This window comes from Neodiprion fabricii, chromosome 4 (genome assembly GCF_021155785.1).
Source record: "Neodiprion fabricii isolate iyNeoFabr1 chromosome 4, iyNeoFabr1.1, whole genome shotgun sequence".
In the NCBI taxonomy this organism is placed as follows: Eukaryota; Metazoa; Arthropoda; class Insecta; order Hymenoptera; family Diprionidae; genus Neodiprion; species Neodiprion fabricii.
The window spans coordinates 39,594,494-39,613,631 of NC_060242.1; the positions used below are offsets into that span (position 1 = coordinate 39,594,494).

The following is a 19,138-nucleotide window of genomic DNA, read 5'->3' on the forward strand; positions in this document are numbered from 1 at the left end:
TACTTGCAAATCAAAGTACATAATGGTTAATTTTTACGATTCCTGTTTGGCACTCCGTTTATAAATTTACCAAAGCCGTCTAACAACCAATCAAAATCCCAATAGAAATACACCAAATAAGCGAAAGAACGTTCGCAACAAAGTTTGTGTTACATATATACTTACAAGGACTGAAACAAAATCGATAATTTTTGACCTTTTGCGATTTAAGGCAGAATTGAGAACCGTAAAATGTCTTGCCGGGAGAAGAACGAGCCACGAGCCACGAGTCACGATAAACGTGTTGTTGATTCAGGGAGATTCGCATGCAATAGTGACATCATCAACGTCTTCAAGCGCACGAGTCACCAGCAGACGCTCCTACGGAATTTGCCCGTCCTTACACTTTTCTGCAAAACGCGGATTGCAGTTTTCAAAGCCACGCAGTTTTGCACACACGGTGCTTCTTCTGCATCTGCGCGACTCTCACAAAAGTCGAAGATAAATCAGTGAAGCTGATCATCCCATAGGTCAGAGCGATGTACTAAGATGGCCTCGCGTATCGGAGGAACTTTCACTTACGGAGGACGAAGTGATTTTCTTCTATTTCTCGTTCTTCTTCTTCTTTTTTTCTTCCTTTCTTGTTCCTTCCCAGAATTTGCGCAGAGTTCTGCAATCATTAGGGATAAAAATGTGGCGGCGTGACATCTGGTGGCAAAAATATTCGTCACTCTAACATGGCCGCCGTATTTAATTTTAAACTACGTATTTCGTCGTGTTTTTTTCAATATATCGATAGCAAGCGAAAAGACTAAAGCCTCACGGCTTGCACTAAGTTATCCGTACTTTTCTAATCCCATAATTACAGACCTCAAATCATCGGCTGGTAGCCCAATTATCGGCGCCATGTTCTTTTTCAGGTTATGTTGGGTTCTCACTCGTAGACGCATTCGCTGCGCCCCCGTCTTTGATGTCGTCAAAACTATGTAACGAGTGCGATATATATTCATAATCGCGCGTAACGATCGCGTTAGCCTAGGGAAAACACGTCACTTCGCGTCGCGTCAAACACTGCGGCAATACACCGTTGTTATGTGTCTCAGGTTATTCATAGAAGCGCATATACACGCAATCTCCGTGAGACATTTTCCCATAAAGTTACCTCGTCGTCGTCCTCGTCTCCGTGTATATGTTATAATAATTTCTAATTAGGTCTCAACTCCTCAGGGCATTCAACGAATTCTATTATCCTTCACGTTATGAGAATTTACTTACCATGGGAAAAATCCCCTTACAACGCAAGCGCTATTTTCTACATAAGCTTGTGCCTTGATTGGTATACATATACCTAGTTGCCTTATTATGTCACTCGAGTCAATGTTCGGCTACCGAGAAACGAATCGAAATTTCGAACGACGGAAAATTCGACAGATAAAAAATATACCAATCTTAATTTCATTCCAAACAATTTTACTGATTGTTGATTTTATGAGTCAATTAACAAAATATCATGCGTCTTATATTCACAGTTGTCGAAAAATCAGGCGGTATATTTTTTTCCAACAAAAATCACCCGAAAAGAAATTCCGCGTAATTGTTCTGAAGAAAGTCTGAACAATTTACACCGGGTTCGTGTAATAACAACTGACGCTTCCTCTACAGCTGCTAGCGTGTCAAAGTTCGCTTGAAACCGGCGCCCAAAAGAACTTCGAACGGTGTTTTTGTCACGTGGACATGCGTTGCGTAGGAAGTTACATAGTAGAGGTACATTATAGAGAATTGCCTTAAGAGAGAAAGGTGAAAGGAGAAAGTGATGCGTGAAGATGATTTAGACACGACGCGTTATATACACTCACCCACTGATGTGTGTCTCAATGATATATTATATGTTATTGCTTACTGCGCAATTTTTACACAGAGACTACATTGCTGATTCTAATCAAACTTCGTATAACAATTATTTCTCACACTTGAGCAGTGCCGATCTCCTTTTAATTGTTTTACGCTGTCGTTCTTATTATTTTTCATCCAATTCAACCGCAAACTGCCAAAGCTTAAATAATTGAGTATGCAAATTAGTATGAATCTGTAACCACGATCGTTGATTGTGAATGAATATTTTACTTTTAATTTTCAGAAACAACAAGACGAGAGAGAAAATTTATTCGTAGACCTTGAGAATGAGGTAAAAAGAAAAAAGTCGATTACCACAATTATAAACGTGTGAAATAAATCTTAAAACGTGTTGAGTTGCTGTATATAATTCTACAACCATAGACGGTTATTTAACAAACAACCGATTTCCGCCAATTTACCAGTAATTGCCTATAATACGTTGTAGATATTGCTTACCGGCGTGTTTAACGATAGCGGAAGGCCGCGAGTATCTGCTTGAGATTTAAATCGCCTATTTTTGAAGGCTTCTCAGCACGTCACGTGTCGATAAAAGTAAGATAATTCTGCAGAGTTTCCGGTTTGCACGCGTCCGCAGCTGCAGTTTGAGCAATTTGCGCGTGCCAATTTTCGGCCAGATTGCAATGTATACCCCTTCATGCACGTACCTTCAGGTTATAATGGCGAGGCGTAATTGGGAACATCGGAATCGCACCGGAAAGATATATGAAAAGTATAAGAACTCCGATGCATCAAGTCGTGAACCGAGCGCGCGAAACGGTGAAGATTCATCCTTGTGCCAGATTCACAGCGTTGGTTGTAGGAACACGTGGAACACGTTCCTTCCACGTAGAGCCGGACTTACATTAATTTCGCAACGTCTTAGCACCATGCGAACGGAAAATATTTTCTTTAAAGTCGAGATTCTTCGCCCGGTTGAATTATCGTCGTTTAGATACATCGAGCATCTCAAATTTATATTACAGGGTGAAAAAGTTTTCATTCTTAGATATAAATTGCCTCACGGGCGAATCGTTTCACTTCCTGCAGATGATGTTTGACCGAGCTGCGGGTGAAAATGACGAGCTCGTTTTTTATTTGTGGTATACTACGTACACGGAATCCTTGCCAATAATCCTTGAAAATTCAAGCGATTGAACGCGAGTATCTGGGTATAATTTCCATAATTAACGTGCAGAACCTTAAACTTGCCCACCAAGATTTCCCCGGGGTTTTCCGCCGTCTCAATGCGAAGTCGGAAAAGCCTCTCGGAAGTCGTTTTTTATGCACGTCTTGGTACAGATCAAATTCTCGAGTTTTACCTCGTGATTGAATTTTGCAGGTAATGATGATTCGCATTTTTTCTCAGGTCTTTTTTTCTGGCAGATTAAATAATTGCTCGAAATTCTGCGCATTTGTGAGTTAAATAAAAAAGATGAAACGGACAATGGATTCAAACTTCAATGGCTGCAGGTTGTTGTTAGCTCTTAAGCAACAGGTATTATATATATAAATATCCGCGATCGCCCCTGAACTGTTAGTAATTCCTTTTATATCGCGACATTACACTTACAGAAGAACCGAATACAAACGCGATGACCTTTGCTTGTATTAAATAAAACCTGCTACATCATTGATCGCACATCCTCTTTCTATCCGCTGATCGTCGTTTCACGGGGTTATAATATCAGCCGAGCCTCGTCGTGTTTACAAGGAGGATACGTCCGCATAAATGTCATATCTGTTCAATGAGTAATGAGAGAAAATTAATCTTCATCTATACGCCTGAATTACTTTCAATTAATCAAGTCGTTAAGAAGTACCGTTTCTCTTACAATTAGCCACCAAATTATTCGCAAGATAATTATTGAATTCATTATCTTGCGCCTAGAGAACACTGGTTGAGAGTACGAAAAGTCAACAAATTAAATTCCGTGCAGTATAACGATTAAATGCGAATGCAAACCATGCGATGCACGCAAAAATCACTTTGCCATGAAAATTGGCGAGTCAGCGCTGAGTAGGCTAACGATGGCCACTGAGCTAAAAATAATCGATACATCGGTTAATTGAGTCCAAAAAAATAATCGAATACGACTCGATTGAATCGATAAAAATTAATCGAATAATGGATTGATTCGTATTTTTTTGAAACGGTGCATTTGAAGCCAAAGTTTCGTAAAATTTCAGTATGCAATCCTAATAGCGGAAAAGTTTTTTGATAATTTATAGTTTCATTCAAAATATTTTTCAATTTCAGGTGAAAATATTAATTTATCTCTCACATATTATATCAAATAGTTAAGTACTTAGTAAGTAAGACAATGATAGTAATTGCATCGTTCATGGGTGTAAAAAACAAAAACCAATCGTGAGGAAAAATAATCGAGTCGGTCGATTAATCGAGTTTGAAAAATAATCGGTTTAATCGAGAACCGATTTTTTTTGGTTATTCTTAGAGAACGGTCACTTTCTACGTTGGTAGAAAGAAATCGAATGGATATTACCACCTATCGTATTTACGAATGTCAGTATAAGATTGCGCAGCATTACAGTGGGAAGAATGCTGCGGTATCTTGGTAGGGAAAAAAGGTGTGTATTAATGGTCCCACCATGCATAACGTAATGGCGACTTTTAAATGCTACAGGATTTTCGTATTGTTACAATGCTCGAAGCGTTGTAACTCGCACCACGTGTAATAACTACCCTGCACTGTATGTGCATAGATATCTATGTGTAGCCGTACTTATTCCTGCAGCTGTGGTACATACCCATATATACATACGGTTGGTTAATAGGCAAAGAAGAATAATAGAATAAGTTTTCTGCGGTGCCACTTGGAGCAGAACTAATTCACATAACGCAGTTTAACTTTGGATACACTCGCTCCGACGAATCTTTTGTAAGTCTATGGTCTATGGTATATGTCTACTATATACCTATACGTTCGTATAATAATGGCTTCGCATCATACATACCTATGTACGTACCCTTGCAAAACCTGGCGGAATTACGAAAGCAGAACTGAACGCTCCGCTTTTTAACATATTTGATAGATCGTTTTCTGCGTCGTTTAATATGACCAATCTCTTGACGGTCAATATCAAGGTTTCTGGCTTATGCGCAAATTCATGCAATTCCTGTTCTACTACCCACGCGCACCTGCAAACGATCTGCGGTTATATAAAGTTTTACAGATATATACGACAATAACTCCTTCGCGGAATTGAGGGGTAATTTTAACGCCTTAGTCACGGTATTTCAACATTTTTTCAAATATTCAGATCGCTTATACCGTTATGATCAATTCCTTACTATGTACAATTTCATACGTATACTGATACATGTATGTATAAGCGTCCTAAATGGCCGATTTTCAAGGACGAATAGCAACAGCAAAATTGGTCTTAATCGTCGAATTTTTAAACTTTTTTAAATATGGAGAAGTTCATCTGCAGATCATTTTCTTATATATACAAAATCGCCGCTCGGTCAGCCAGCTTTAGCGAAGTTGTAGAGTTGATAAATTATGTTGAAAACAAGTTCTCGTATGCATGGATACACTCTTATGTATACCATTTCATTATTACAGACCATTGTACAAAGGCGGTCCAATTTCGAAATTTACATGTAGGATCGATTTCGGAATATCCGTTCTCTTGCAATATAGATATTTTTTTTCTTAATGGCATTGCGATAATCACTAATGATTATCCCACGCGAAAATTCGTCGTGTGTAACCCTGAATGATAATACGTTTCACCTAGGATCACTGATCTCTAGTTATAATAGAGATCAGTGCCTAGGATGCATCTAATCATATTACCGTTTTCTTGATAAGGTGATATATACCACAGGATAGTATAATTATACATAGAAAGTTATGATGAAAAAATAATTTTTCTCGGAAATTGTGTGTAGAAAGAAAGTGAAACGTCATACACAGTTGAAAGACTGTAAAACTGTTTAGACAAAATTACAATGAAACGAGAGTTTCACAATCGATCATGTTCATCGATCTCTACGTGTAAAGATTTGAAAGTCAGGAATTTCTTTGCAGATTACTACCTTATCGACTGGTGCTAACTTTGACGAGTCAAATTATCAACCGTAAATGTCAGTCGATGTTGAAAGGAGATTTTTTGGAATTCTTTTTGGCTTTCTCTTCACCAGTTATGTCTGTTATCGACATCAATGCATCAATAACAAAAATCGTTGAATGAAGAATATAAAGACGAATACCTGTGGGTAAATTTTTGTGACCAGTTTTTGGTGGGCAAGTGGGCCCAGGTGGGCCTGGGAGCGTAGGAGGGTTCTGCTCTATCGATTGTACTTGACGGGCTCGCATTGATATTCGTAGCAACCAAAGTAGTGTCGGTATGGAAGCTTGAGATTGAGTCGGTACAAAGTGAGTACGTAAGACTACTTTCCGACTGCGATTTAGAAATGTCGATCAGCTCGATCATCCCCGTGAGTGACGAGTAACCGCGTCCACCACCAACCGCCGCAACAAACGCCGAGCACCTCCAACCACCATCAACCATCTCCTCCCGCCACCGACAACCTTCGCCCCTCCACCCCACACCCCTCGGCGACAACGTCGTCATCGTCCTCCTCGACCGCCGCCGATCTCTTCCTACCACCGCCAAATACTTCCTAATATTCCCGAACACCTTCAACCACCTCCGACCAACACCGACCACTTTCGTCCTCCTGGTCCCCCTGCTCATCCATGTTTTCTATAACATTAATATTCATAATTATTCAAACAACTTTTCATTTGCTCTCTCAATCTTGAATTTTCGTAGGCATAGAATCGAAACGCTGTTTTAGCTAGTCGCAAGTGAAGTATCTACGTTGGGTGAAGAAGCAAAATTGTTTTTCGAAAAGTGTTCGTATGGAAAAAAATTCAGAGTAACTTTAATACATCACTAATGCGCTAATTTTGATCGAGATGAAATGGATGCTCCGTATATGAGACAGTATTTAACGCAGTGTCCTGATTTAAAGATCTGAAAAGGTGATTGTCGGTATTTTTTTTTTTTTGATAGGGAGAGATAGAACGAAGCTTCTTAAAACTTAGAATGTATTTTATTACATTATACACATTACATTACATTATACACATTTGAAAGGTACGAGCAAAAACTTTTATCATCCAATTGTCGCAAAACGGTTACATCTACTATCTACTACGCGGTTGCTTCCGGACTGAGGAATTCGGCTAGCTGATTTTCGACTATATAGATCGATGACGTCAAGAGAAAAAATATTTTGGCTGACGTCACTTTCTAAACATCCGCACATCCAAACCTTGGTTTCGAACTTGAATACTATGTATGATATGAAATAATCACGGATATGATGTATGATATGATATGATGTCTAATGATTTCAGTTTTCACATTTCAGATAAGAAATACGCACTTTATCTTTCCTGCCGAATTCAGACTCAAGCGGCTAGGCCCTTCGATGGTCAGCCGTTGACTAAAGATATATTCTTGAGTTAACGAGTCAGCTAATAACGCTGCCGTTCTGCGACAGTTGGATGATAAAAATTTGTGCTCGTTCCTTTTAAATGTGTGTTAAAATACACTCGAACTTTTAAGAAGCTTCGTTTCATCTCTCCCTATTAAAAAAAAAAATAGCCGACAATCACCTTTGTAGGTTTTTAAATCAGGACACTGCGTTAACGGAGCATCCATTTCATCTTGATCAAAATTAGCGCATCCGTGATGTATTAAAGTTACTCTGAATTTTTTGCCATACGAATACTTTTCGACAAACAATTCTGCTTCTCTACCCAACGTAAATCTTCACTTGCGACTAGCTAAAACAGCGTTTCGATTCTATGCCTACGAAAATTCAAGATCGAGAGAGCAAATGAAAAGTTGTTTGAATAATTATGAATATTAATGTTATGGAATAGATCCAGGGCGCGTCGAATAGAATCCCATTTGGAAATGAATAGTTCTTCTATTTTCTATATTATATTTCTATATTATAGCCGATTATTGTAGATAATCTAATTTGTCTCCTGGAAAATTATAAAATTTATAGTATGCATCACGTATTAAATTATTCATGATCTATGTACACATTCTTCTCTCGGGTACCTAGACTTTAATTAAATCAATGTTTTGCTACGAATTTTGGAAGAAATTTATTTTCATTATTAATTTCTTGTATCGCCGACAAGTCGGTAAGTACACACAGGCTAAGTACTGGCTTGGGCTTACCGTTGCGAAGACTATGTTACTCGGAAGTGAATGCAGCCAGTATCATGTCGAAATCGGTAACTCTCTGATGTTCTGCAACAAGTTCCAACTCTACCACACGAACATCTCAGGGGGCGCATGCGCCCAACTTTATATTCTTCAGTTAACGTAAAAGCTCGCGAATGCGAAATTCATGTTCAAGTCAATGATGCATATTGACAAAGAATGTTAAAATTTACACCTATGTCGATCCTACACTTGCAACGTCAAAGCGGTTCGTTTTACAGTTGAAAAACAAGGGTCGAATAAGGATGACAGAAGACATGGACCAACTAAACAAATATTTCAACAGATCCGCATCAGTATCTTCGAAACCGAACGTAAAGAAACATTTTTATTATACCCAAACCGTCTTCTTGACTTCTAAAATAACAATTATGTCCTGCCAATAAATATCCGACATACAAATTTTCTAAATTATTATTCGTCAAATTTTATTCTATGCTGGAGAGTTTTGTTCAATACTGTTCATTACATCCCCATATTAGGTTATCTCTATTTTCGCTACCACTGAGCAGCGGAACAGGAATATCAACTTATAAATTCAACAGGTTCTAGAATGCCGGGTTTGCGAAGAAGTTTTCACTGCTGAAGGTGGGAAAGTACCACGTCTACTTCACTGCGGTCACACTGTGTGTCACTCTTGTTTACTGCGTCTTCGTCCCTGTGTGTCGGATCAAAAGTTCCTTTTATGTCCCTTCGACCGGCAGCCCACAGCCATCAAGAAGAATGGAGTGTATAGTCTAAAGAAGAACTTTGTGCTCATCGAACTCTTGGAAAGGCTAGAAGAGTCAAATATTGAGAAAAATATGAAACTCGAACGGGAGAGGCTACAGTCTACTCAGCCGTGCGACGAAGATGAGAAACATGTTGCTGTTCTGTACTGCACAGTATGCATGACTCACCTTTGCGACGCCTGCGATGTTCTCACTCACTCGTCAAAAACTCTCGCCAGACACAGGCGTATTCCTTTGTCTGAAAAACCAAAGGAAAAACCAAAGTGTCCCACTCATAGCACGCATATCGCTGAATTCACATGCACACAGGATGGATGCAACAGTGCTCTTATGTGCTACCTTTGCAGGGACTATGGGAGGCACAGTACTCACAAGGTGAAGCTTATAGTTTTTCAAACAAAAGAGTTTCATTTGTTGCACCCGTCAAGCTAAATGACTATAATTAAATATAATTAAACATATTTTCCTGTTTCCAAAAAGTTTAACACGTTTAGCTGCTAACTCTGGCTGCTAGCTTCAACTTTATTGTTAAGAAAAGTCTAATAAAAGGTTCATATGTTTCCCGGATTTAATGTTTGGCTGTAAACTTCAAGAACACTGTTCAGGACTTTGATTATTCGATTTATTCATTAGATTTGTTTATTGAATTGCAGCATACATTGGTAGAGACAGAAGCTGAGAATATCCGAGTTTCAATCATCACAGCAATGCAAAAAATGACTCTATTTACGGAAAACATGAGGGATACAGCTCATAGGATAGGTAAGGAAGATAATTTTGGCTCTGTTTGATGCAGCAGTTAACATGTAATTATCAGTATTACAATTACTGATTGCAGACAATCTGTTAACATTTTATCGAATACTTCTAGAAATTGTAATACAGGAACTAGAAGGCTGGGCAATAGAAGATGCTCGGCAGCGAGTACGTCAGCACTTTGAAAAGCTGAGGTCACTGCTAGCAAAACAGGAAAAAGCAGCTGCAATGAGCGTTGATGCTGAAACAAGGGAAAGACTTTGCACGCTTAGAGAATTACACGAAAATCTGAATATGACTAGGACCCAAGTTGCCGAAGTTTGCATTCAGTGGGAGAGTCTGTTGGGTTCTGAAGATTGGAAACTGCTCAGCAGCGCCAGAGATGTCAGCCAAGTTCTGACGTCATTGGAACAGCAGCAGAAACATTACGCTCAGCTTGGTCCAGACCTGCTCACGCCCGAATCCTCTATTCCCATAATATTTAGCAGGGTTCGTAAAGCTTAATTCTCTCATGATCGGTAATGGGAAATTTAGAGAAAGAGTCGCGTCATTTTTACAAATTTCGTTCATTTAGGACAACAGAGTTTATATTGGAACAAAGATAGAAATGAGAGTCGTGATACTTGGCCTAGATGGGGCTGGAAAAACTAGCATTTTATTTGCCATGAGGGACATGGCTTTGTGCAGTCCGCCGATTCCTACCATTGGATTCAACGTAGAGAGTCTGGAGTACAAAAACCTGGTGTTTGCATTGTGGGATGTTGGTGGACAACATAAATTGAGGCCACTGTGGAAGCATTACTACCATAATACTCAGGCTGTCGTTTTTGTTGTCGATGCTAGCGATAGGTTACGATTCAAAGAGGCGCATAAAGAACTGACAAAAATTGTTAGCGAACCCGAACTGAAAGATGCCTTGTTACTTATATACGCCAACAAGCAGGTACAACATGACTTTATGACTTTACATGTTGAATGAAATGAATAATCAGTTCAATTTAGGAAATTGATGACAGGTGAAATTGATTATTGTTGAAATAAAAAGAAAATAATCTGTTTTTAATTCAGGATGTACCAGGTTGTGCGACAGTCGAAGAGCTGACGGAAATCCTTTCGTTACAAAAATTTTGCTGTGGTAGAGCCTGGCATATAGAGGGATCTTCGCCTCTGACTGACTCCACTGGTCTCATTCAGGGATTAGACTGGCTGACACAGCAATTGGGTGCAAACGAGGCCCTGTACACTAACAGTACCTAAACATAAAAAATACTAGGTGAGTCTAGTTTTCTGATTTACATTAGGCACGGTTTGTATCGCCACACGTTATATTCATTAATTCAACACCGAAAGCTGTCAAAATTTTTTCTGTACCCCGCGCCACTTGAACGGAAGCATGACCCGAATCGGCTCTGCGCTTGAAGTATTAAATTATCATAACAGAGAATAATGTCAAATGTGACGGTAATGAAAAGAAATGCAATAGCCTTATCATTTTAGCTAAAATAGACATCTTAAAGGACATTCATACCGGAGCTATAGTAAAAGAAGTGGGGGAAAAAAATATGAAGTGACGGAGTGAACTTGAGATTGGACACATGAATCACCCTAAATCAGAAGCAGAAAAATAAACGCATCAGGATATCTCTCTTAGATAACTTACAAGAGGCATTGTATATATTTGGTTTTATAGAACATACAAATCCGGTCTTCCATTGAACGGACCTCTGATAAAAAGTAATATGAAACACTCATATTCTGTACTTATGCATTAATTTTATTTTATACCGCAAAACTGTCGTGCATAATTTTTTCTAATAAGGCAAATTATAAATTATAAAAATTGTCAAAAACTTCATGTAAGCCGAATACGTAGTCGAACGTGATCGTGGGTTGTTGTTCGGTAAAAGCAGTAAAAGCGTCACGCTTCAATAGAAGTAACCATGGGTTATTCTTTTTAAATTATTGTTTTAAAGATATTTTTTCTTGAGTCAAAACGATTCGAAAAAATGGTTTTTTAAAATACAGCGAATTCGGTGATGTGCTATGTGCAGTGGATAGTCACTGTAAAATTGTACGAAATTAGATGACAAAACACAAGTTTATGAAAATGTATATTTTCAGTTGAAGCATTAGAACGTCATCAACACATGGGAATTAAAAAAAGATTTTAATCGTAATTATTTGTAGCGAAAATTAATCAGCTCACGTTTCTCCTAGCATTGCAGGTAGAAAAAATTTGGAGAACGATTCCGGAAGAAGATTACGGATTGAAGCAATTGTTTAATGCAGATGAAACTGCGGTTGAAACGACTTTTTCTTCAGAAATGATGAAAGTTAGGACAATGTTAAATTGGCTCAACTTTGTAGTTTTAAATCTGAAGATGCAATCAATGCTGCAAATATTGTGATAGAATATTTCAATTATAATAATGGCTTATCACCTTCAGTCTTTGATGTGTAGAAAAATTCCGAAGAGATGGCTATGAAATTAGTACAAAATTAAAAATGCTCGATATTTTCCAAAGTTGTACATAAAGTAATTATTTTTGCGACAGTACAAGAAAAAGAGCATTGGAGTGCATCTTTGTGTCTTAGTACTGAAAAGTGCTTTTTCTTGATACTCCATTATACGAAAAAAATTTGTAATCGACAATTTTGTTACATAAAGTATCATGTGCACCTTGAGATAGTTTTTTTCGCCTCATATATTTGCCATATTCGTCTTTGGCTTGTGCATGCGCTCGCCTACGACTCATTGCAAACTTACGCTTGGTGTAAGTCTCCTTGGTGCACAATCTATTTAATTTTCTTAGCTCCGGTAAAGCAATGTGCAGCTTCCATTTCAGGACTACTACGTATGTATGTACATTAGTGTATATTTATATATGTCACCAAATAAATTACGATAATTAACGCTTTTAGAAACCAATCGTCTATTCTCTGATGACGTCGTGCAAATATTGGGTAAATAAATTTTCCCAAATCTCTAACAAGTAAAAGTTTACAAACGTATTTAGTCTTCTTTTCGTTCCATGTTTATCATTTTCCCATGCAAACGGTAGAGAAACAATGATGGGAAATAGGAAATTGGCGAGTGTCAATAAACAAAGCAAAGTCTAGAAAAGTCTTATTTATTTATTATATGGTTATTGGTGGTTTGATACAATTATTAGCTATTGTTATCACTCACTCACGATTTGCACACACCCATCACTTTTTGCTTTTTCTTTCAATTCATAACCACTATTAGAAGTCGCAGCGCATTATTACGACGCGTACCCACTGTACTTGTAAGGAGAATGAAATAATAATATTAATTCTTGTATCATCCAAAGTAAATTTCAAAATTACTTTAATACAATATAATATATAAAAACACTTGACAAACAAAAACGGAACAACTTAGTCTTTTGGAGCTGATGATGATGATGTGGACACGGGGGCAAGAATAAAAATTGTCGCGATTTAAATAATTTTTTTTTCCGACGATTTTTGGAGATTCTTCAATCACTTGAAGTAATTATTACGACAATTAGAGAAACTTGTGATCCTTTCAATAATAACAACCAGTTTTCTCGGTTTCGCAACCGACTGTTACGAAATTGCGCAGATGAGTAACGTTTTTAAAATTTTATCAACGTTATCTTGCCCGCACGTATGATTTACACACTATTTAGTGTTTGAAAGCATCTAGTGTATAACATTTTGTAATATTTCATTCCAACTGTCTCTTTCTTTTTTCACACTCTTGCAATAGTTGATAGCGTCGCACAATTAGGCAGCAGCTCCTGGAATACAGTCTGTGTTTGTGCCACCTGACACACTATTTACAATTCGTCGTGTTCCTGCAAAAAAGAAGCAATTCCATTTTGTTATATCCGACATGTAGCACGTTGTTCAGCACGCGATGAGAACTTAAGCTTTATATGGTAGTAAAAAGAAATTAATCAACAGGTAAAGCTTCAGCAACGAGGAATTCCGGCTTTTATCGCTCATAATAATCGGAAATCGTCTTTTCATCATTTTAAGACTAGAGATTTGCTAATAATTTTTCTTGAGGAAGTGAAGGTTTTGTGAATACTTACTGCTTCTTCTGGATCAGGGATGGTGTTGTCCTCATCTTCGTCTTCTTCATCGTCTTCCTCTTTGTCTTCACTTTCCTTGAGTTCCTTTTCTCTCTCTTTCTTCTCTTCTTCATCCTGAGCTTCCTTCATCTTCTTTTCTCCTTCCTGAATTAATAAAGTTCTAAATTAAGATTAGCACTCTCAAAGTACTGCCAGAAGTCAACTGCTTGATAGAGTATTTGTCAGTAACGAGGAATTCCAGCTTTTTATCGCTCATTATAATCAGACCTGCTTTTATCATCATTTTGCGTTAATTTAAATTATAGTTCAACAACGTTGCACCACTTTTAATAATGTGGCAAAAAAATTTCACTCACGAAAGTAGGTTTCCAAACTTCTTCCCCGATTTTGTGCGCTAATTCAGGATCGTCGGTGATCAGAACGTTGTCAAAGATCGTACCGGCCTTGACTTGCCAGAGATCAAATCCAATGGCACAGATCTCATCACGTTTGTAGAGCTCAGGGTCTGGTTGATATTCAGGGTTATCAATCTCGGGATGAATCCAGGGTCCCTTGTAGTTAGGGTTGTCAATTTGCTTGGGTTTCCATTCTCCCTAAGATAATTGAAAAATGAAAGTATCATTACTTTTACGATGGTTTTTGGCAAATGATATTTCAAATATTTGTGCACCCTCACTATATTAAAGCTTCTTACCTTGTAGTCAGGATTATCAATCATGGGTGCTTCCCATTCACCATCCATCTCGTCGTCCCAGTCGTCTGGTTTCGTGGCTTCGGGGTCAGGAATGTGTTCTGGCTTGTCCCAGTCCTCGGGTTTTGTGTCATCGGGATCAGGGATGGTGGGCTTATCATCCCAATCATCAGGCTTGCTGGTGTTCGGATCCTTGATTTTTTTCGCAGGCAAGAACTCCCAGTCAGCTTCCAAGTCGCCGGATTCAACCTTTTCGTTGTCAATAAGGACCTGAAGCAAAGAAAATTACTAAAGATGTTAGTAAAAATGTAAAATTCGTCCACTTTTAACAAAAATGACAGCAAATTAATGTCCAAGTGACGTATGATTTGGCAAAACAATCAGAATCATCATCTCAGCATTTTTACGACTGGATCTCTCGTATTATAGTGGTCTGTGTCTTCACTTGGTACCTGAGATAGGCATAGTAACTTATTCCAGGGCATAAGTAAGACGCGTTATGCTCTTCGAGTTCCTATAGCACTCATCCTCCACAAGGGTGAGACTTGACGAGTGACTCTAGGCTCGATTTAAAATTTTGTTTTTAAATCCATGGACAGTGAATGACTTCTGGGAGTATACTTCTGCTCGTTGATATTGGACAAAATGTAGCAATCTAATCGCTTTTCAAGACTAATGTAAAAAAAAGTCTGATATTTTTTACCTCGTAAGTATTGTCTGGCTTGACAATCAATGTGTAAAGATGAGTGTACACATCATCTTTGCAGCGAACGTCTTTGCTGATGAGTAGGTTCTTTCCTTTGTAGTTGAATATAACGTGAACCTTCTTGGTGCCAGGTCCGCAGATATCGGGTCCTGTTTACAGAAAGAAATTTATGAATTTTGCTAAACAAACAACAAATATGTTCCATTTCTTTATTTGTTGATCTAATGCCAAAACTATTTGGAAATTTCGTTTCAATTATCATGTAAACAGACGCAGATAGTCATCCTAACAATGTTGGATCAATTCCAAAAGGAGTGCACTGGTATTGGGGGAGTTAAATTTATACTTCATATAAAAATAAAAAGTAAACAAGTCAGCCGTTCCTTTATTATGTGGAAAGTGAAGAAATTGCAAATTTAGCAAATTGGTTTTAATCGTACTAACCGAACATGAGAAGATATGGCGTTTCTCCATGCATATCCTTCTGGTCTAACGAGCAGTCGAACACTTTGGCATATCCTCCTCCACAGTCGATGTTCTGTTCATGCTTAACGGAGAACTGAACAACCAGTGGTTTATCCTTGTTACTGAACGGGGTGAATTTCCTACTGAGTGCATAAAATCTTGCATCCTGGGACGTCTGGATACCTGAAGAAATAATTATATATAATATAAAGTTTATCAAAGTATTAAAATGAAGTTTACATTTTCCTTCTGTTGCTTTCTTACAAATATTACACTTGAAAATATAATTCTCAATACATAGAAGACATTGTTTATGCAATAATAAAGTTTTGAATGAAGTGAAAGTAAACAAACTGAATTTATCTTTATGTTATCAAAATGTTTTCTTATTACAGTTATTTTTTCTGCCTTCTTTAATGACATTTCTGAAATATGATAATGGCTGTAGAATTTTATCTTTTGCAGAACACGAAATACATTAATTTAGTAAAAAAGAAAGTTTCTTTCATTTTAATTCAACGCGAGTCATTTATACTTCAATTTTTACAATGATTACGAATAAGATTAAACATAATTATATGCATTGATATTAATCTAACACTAAGTAGACAATTAAAAAATATTTGAAGATTTCAAAGTTCAAGAATTTTAATTAACTTTTGTGTGGCAGAAATCAATTACTTGATGTAAAAAATTTAAATATCAATTCAAACAGATCAATTAGTTTTATTTTACATTGGCAAAGCAAATTATAGATAAATACGCAAACAGTTATAGATACCAACCTTTGTCATTCTCGGGATCATTCCAGAACTTTCCATGGCTAAGTACAAACTTTCCAAATTCCTTACCGGGATGTTCAGAATATACCCATTCCTTTTCCCATGCGTCTGCAATTAACAGACAGGAATATTAGGTTAGCTATAATTTTCACCGCCATTAATAGACGAACGAAAACTTTAATTAAAGTCAAGAGCAAACGCGAAATCGAATGAAATATCCAAGTTGTAGAACTAAACACGTAAATATTTGAGGATAACCTTAACAGAAATCACGTTCGCACTTCGCTTTCAACGATTAATTTTTTCCTCAACGACGATACTTGGCGGGTCTCTTTTACAGAGTCCAGAAGTTCAATTAGCAGAAGGAAGCATTGAGCGTGCTACATGATAGCATAGTCTCATACCTACGGCGATACTGTCACAGATGGCAGCGCTCGATAATCCGAGTAGGGAGAGTGGCCACCTCTACGTTCATTCGTTCGTCCCTGCCGTGCCGGTTGGCATTTTCGTTTGTGTTTTATTTACAAATAATAATAATAACAATACCACTAATGCCAGCACGTATGCCGGTGCCGAAAATTTTGTCTTATCCGATAATCTCTAACGTATAAGTGCCGATGAAACTCCGATGTCGAACGATATCGATCCCCTTGACCGTGATTAATTGATTATATTTGAGATACAAGCTTTCGCCGGGAAGTAGCTACGTTGCACCGAATGATAATGATAACAATAATAATAATAATAATAATGATGATGCTATAGTAGCAAATTTATTTAAGTAGGTATTCGTTGCGGGGAAATTTGTAACCGCATTCATCAAGCTGCCGAGTGAACGGAATTTGCCTACTCGGCTTCCGACGCACATGAAGAGATGGTAATATTTAAAGGGTGTGGTTTATAAATTGACATCGAAAGCCCGGGAGAGTGAACGTCGAGAGATACGTCGTCACAGAGTGGCAGCAGGAGCAGCAGTTGACGCATTGTCAAGAGATCGAGGGTGACGAAAAGTAAAAGGGAGAAGAAATGTAAAAGGACGGATACGAAAGAGGGTATTATCAGAGGGTTGAAAATGGTCTTGTACTCACTGTCGAGGAACTTTTCTTCGAAGTAGACCTCAGCACATACAGCCGATATCGCCAACAAGGCGAAGAACGCGTAAAAAGACCGCATCTCGGGCGCCGGGATCGCGAAATAACCCGCGTCAAATCGTCCTATTCGCACAAGGAACAAGCCAATAATGCCAGACGTGGTAGCGAACAGAGACACCGAGCAGCCGTCGGGCCAGACAGATGGAAAACGCTCATTCGTTCCCTATTTTCGACCAATCACCTCCGACCACGCTCGCCGACCTATGAGGCGCCGCTACGTAGATGACGAATCAACTATCCAAAGGTAAACAGATAGAAAACACCACGTCGCGTCGATAATGCAGAGTTATCAACCGGCGCGGCGCATCCGGCTAGTCACATCGGAATTTTATTTAAACGAGAATAATTTTAATCAACGGCAGGTGGAAAGATTCTGAAAATTTTTCAGGTTGCACGGTACAAGAGAATTTATCAACAAAATAACTGAGATGCAGGAAAACATTTTCACTTTCTTACTGATGATATGCAAGCACGCTGTTCTGCAAACAATCGAACATCGTACCTTTCGTTTCTGCAAACTTTTTGTAGGCATACCTATAAGTATACATGAATGTAATATGGTGTAAAAATGAAAGTATAGGCGAAACATTACATAAAAAGTGGTTCTTCATTGAAATAAATATAAACTTTTGAATTCTCGAAGAGATTTTGAGAATCATATATTTCAGAAAAATATGTTTATTGAAGAATAATCAATTTTTTTTTTTAATTATGTGAACATAATTTTTCCCAGGTTTTATAGGCAAACGTTTTTAATCGTTGTTGCACGAAGTTTCTGAAAATAGAATAGCGATAATACGTTTAATGTATAGCTCACGCAACTAGAATATTTTAGAATTTTCATCCATGCATACGACGTAATAAACTCTTGCCACGTTATCCGCTTACGTATGCCTACGTATTTTACCTCGAGCTCGGTATAGTATATTACCTATAGCTCGGCAAATGATAGTGATATAATCGCTGCAATTATGTGCAAATTTCCGAAATATCTCAATAGGATATATATTATACCTACCCAGTTACGAGCTATTGTAGGACGGTGACGTGATTGGCGAAGTCGCGTAAAGAATTTTTAAGAAAAAATAAGAAAATTGTTTTTGTAAGAAAGTACGTATATGTACTCGTATATGTATATATATGTATAATGTTTCTCGAAAATTAAGGTAACAACTTCTCGCGCGTAGACGCGTGTCTCAATATATTCAATGCATTAAGATCAAAACACGATTCTACCGTCTGCAGTTCAAAGTTTTATATCGAACGATACATGCAACACGCATTATTGCCTGAGTCGATTATCCGAAATAGGAGGACCTTGCAGTGTCTCGATGAGTTTCGAGAAAGGGAAATGTTTTCGGGAGAACCTACCCGTCACATTTGGACTTTGGAATTTTCGAGAATACGTACATGAATCGTAAAATTCGATTATTATAGGTATAACTGCACATTGCAGTGCAACCTATAAAGTTAGGCAATTAAACTTCCAGATGGTGTTGAAAATATTATAATATCTTCCACGAAGTTGGAAACTTCTAGGATTAACAACCGCTTAGCTAGATAAAATCATTCGTGGCAAGTTAACTCAAACCGCTATAAGTGGCACGTGACACT

The 19,138-nt window shown here is 37.9% G+C and overlaps 2 protein-coding genes across 2 annotated transcripts; one reads left to right on the forward strand and one right to left on the reverse strand.

Annotated features, from left to right (window-relative positions):
• The first annotated feature begins 8,271 nt into the window (after positions 1-8,271).
• Positions 8,272-13,022, forward strand: LOC124180407 (E3 ubiquitin-protein ligase TRIM23-like). The gene is made up of 7 exons (XM_046565873.1): positions 8,272-8,471; positions 8,703-9,263; positions 9,542-9,650; positions 9,760-10,133; positions 10,219-10,587; positions 10,713-10,917; positions 11,862-13,022. The coding sequence occupies exons 1-6, from the start codon at positions 8,403-8,405 to the stop codon at positions 10,899-10,901; spliced, it is 1,671 nt and encodes a 556-aa protein (XP_046421829.1). The 5' UTR covers positions 8,272-8,402; the 3' UTR covers positions 10,902-10,917; positions 11,862-13,022.
• On the reverse strand, positions 12,760-17,628 carry LOC124180408 (calreticulin). Its single transcript, XM_046565874.1, has 8 exons — positions 17,462-17,628; positions 16,377-16,481; positions 15,571-15,774; positions 15,124-15,275; positions 14,424-14,690; positions 14,086-14,322; positions 13,730-13,873; positions 12,760-13,489 (listed from the first exon to the last, which is right to left on the reverse strand). The coding sequence occupies exons 1-8, from the start codon at positions 17,544-17,546 to the stop codon at positions 13,472-13,474; spliced, it is 1,212 nt and encodes a 403-aa protein (XP_046421830.1). The 5' UTR covers positions 17,547-17,628; the 3' UTR covers positions 12,760-13,471.
• Positions 17,629-19,138: the final 1,510 nt, after the last annotated feature.